This window comes from Echinops telfairi, unplaced genomic scaffold (assembly GCF_000313985.2).
Source record: "Echinops telfairi isolate 266 unplaced genomic scaffold, ASM31398v2 ScPeMD7_7468;HRSCAF=8506_0, whole genome shotgun sequence".
Lineage (NCBI taxonomy): Eukaryota > Metazoa > Chordata > Mammalia > Afrosoricida > Tenrecidae > Echinops > Echinops telfairi.
The window spans coordinates 31733868-31735982 of NW_022111369.1; the positions used below are offsets into that span (position 1 = coordinate 31733868).

At 37.4% G+C, this 2115-nt stretch overlaps 1 protein-coding gene across 1 annotated transcript in view; it reads right to left on the reverse strand.

The window, feature by feature from the left end:
• The window catches only part of PTPN13 (protein tyrosine phosphatase non-receptor type 13), a 244535-nt gene that overhangs the window by 84438 nt on the left and 157982 nt on the right, over nucleotides 1-2115 (reverse strand). Inside the window, exons 10-11 of the mRNA XM_045284339.1 lie at nucleotides 1390-1464; nucleotides 1096-1270 (exon numbers count right to left, since the gene is read on the reverse strand). Of these exons, the coding sequence (XP_045140274.1) occupies nucleotides 1096-1270; nucleotides 1390-1464 (250 nt within the window). The remainder of the gene's footprint in view (nucleotides 1-1095; nucleotides 1271-1389; nucleotides 1465-2115) is intronic.

The window sequence follows — 2115 nt, forward strand, 5'->3', positions numbered from 1 at the left end:
CTTGAGGATTTGGCTGGATTGTCATTTAGGGCACTTGGTTATATAAGTTTTCTAAGGTAAGTTCCTAGCTTAATAAAACCAAACCAAACTTACTGCCATCAAGTAGATCTTGACTCATGGCGATCCTGTAAATTCTACCCCGAGAACTACCTCTGTAGGTTTTCAAGATGGCAACTCTTCAAAAGAGAGTAGAAAGCTGAGTCTTTCGCCCACAGAGCAGTTATTGGTTTTGAACTGTTGATCTTGTGATTACCAGCCAAACACGAACCTCTATGTCATGGGTATTTGAAACGCTGAAGAGCAATTTTAAAGTATAAGGGTTTCAAGAGGGTTTCTTATTGTGATGACTACTGTAATTGATAAACACATAGGTTCTACAGGCCCTGTGCTCTGTGAGAACACCGTGCTGCAATCCTCCTAGAGTTCAGCATGTGCAGTGCTTTAAAAATAGGCAAAGTGACTTATGTTATCAATCAACAGCATTTTAACAAACTGCGTGATTCTAGGGTAGTAGGCAAAATTGGTGTGGGAATTCAGTGGTAGGGCCCTGCATATTCCAAATCATATTAGCAGGATACTCACCTCTATGAGGAGCCCTGGTGGTTTAGTGGTTACACACTGGGCTGCTAACCCTAAGGCCAGCAGGTCAAAACCACCAGCTGCTCTGTGGGACAAGATGAGTGAGGCTTTCTACTCCGATTAAAAGTTAAGTCTCAGAAATCCTATAGGATCACCATGAATTGGAATTGACTCGATGGCAGTGAGTTTGGTGTTTTGAGCTTTCATTTTTATAATACATATGTAGGCAACTAATACATATAATTATCACAAAATATACTAATTAACGTTTACTTTTATACTGACAAAATTATAGAAAAAAATCCTATGCAGGTGAAGAAGTTGCTTAAGCTTTAGTGATAAATGCAGGTATTCAAACCGTGTGCCAAGTGGGAGACAAAGGGTATCCTTAACTCACTTTTATTTCTTAATGCTGTCTTTCTCAGGAATAAAAACAAAACCAAACAAACAAAAAACAGGAAGGCAGCCTGTTGCCAAATTTCCAAGCTGTGCACTGAATTTAAAATGTGGTGGTACCTTTGAGGGTAGCTAAAGCAAACAAATGATGCTCCACTAAGCCAATATGGGCCACAACCATATCAAACACATCTTTACATATAGTTTTGGTATCACAAGTCATTTCCAGTCTTTGTCCACTCAGAAGCAGTATGTTTACTTTTCTTCGGCTATCCTCACCCTTTCCTTTTTTGGTCTGCAATGGAAAGAAACCAAGGGGATTTATTAAAGTAAATGTTACACGAACTTTTATCTAGTGATTAAAAAGAATTCATAAAATTTTCTAGGAGTGAGATAAGTTGGTTTATTACTTACAAGTATAGACCGTGGCAAATCCAAAGATATAAATGGCTCAATTGTCATTTTTACGAACTCAGGGCCAAAGAAATTCTGCAAATCATAGAAGCAAAATCAATAGTGTTTACCAATTATTCTCTCTTTCTTCAAAAGACAATATGGTGATAATAACAATAAATTTCACATAAGGCCACCAATTAAATGACTGGAAACAAATGGAGAAAGTTTCAATAAATCATTACCATGGCTTTTACAGACAATAGGAAAGGAGTGTGTTTTATATTAGAAGAACTCAGTTTCAGTAATGTGAAATATGAAACCTTGTTATACATTGCTTTAAAGGGTCTCATTTGGAAAAGCAGTAGTCTAGATTCATAAAGTAACAGAGTTGTCAAGCTCTTCTAAAGATTTGGCTGATGATTCTAACATGGGAAGTGGTGAAATGGAATCTCATTGTTTTGGAGAAGACTATGCAATTTCTTCAAGACAGGCCATAGTTAATGGGCAAATCTACTTTGTGACTGTAAAACACACCTGTCTATTTGTAGTCATGTTCTTTTTTTAAAATCATTTTATTCGGGGCTCCTACAACTCTTATCACAATGCATACATACATCAATTGTATAAAGCACATTTGTACATTCATTGTCCTCATCAATTTCAAAACATTTGTTCTCCACCTAAGCCCCTGGCATCAGTTCCTCATTTCCCCCTCCCTCCCTCCTCCCTCCTCCCTCATGAACC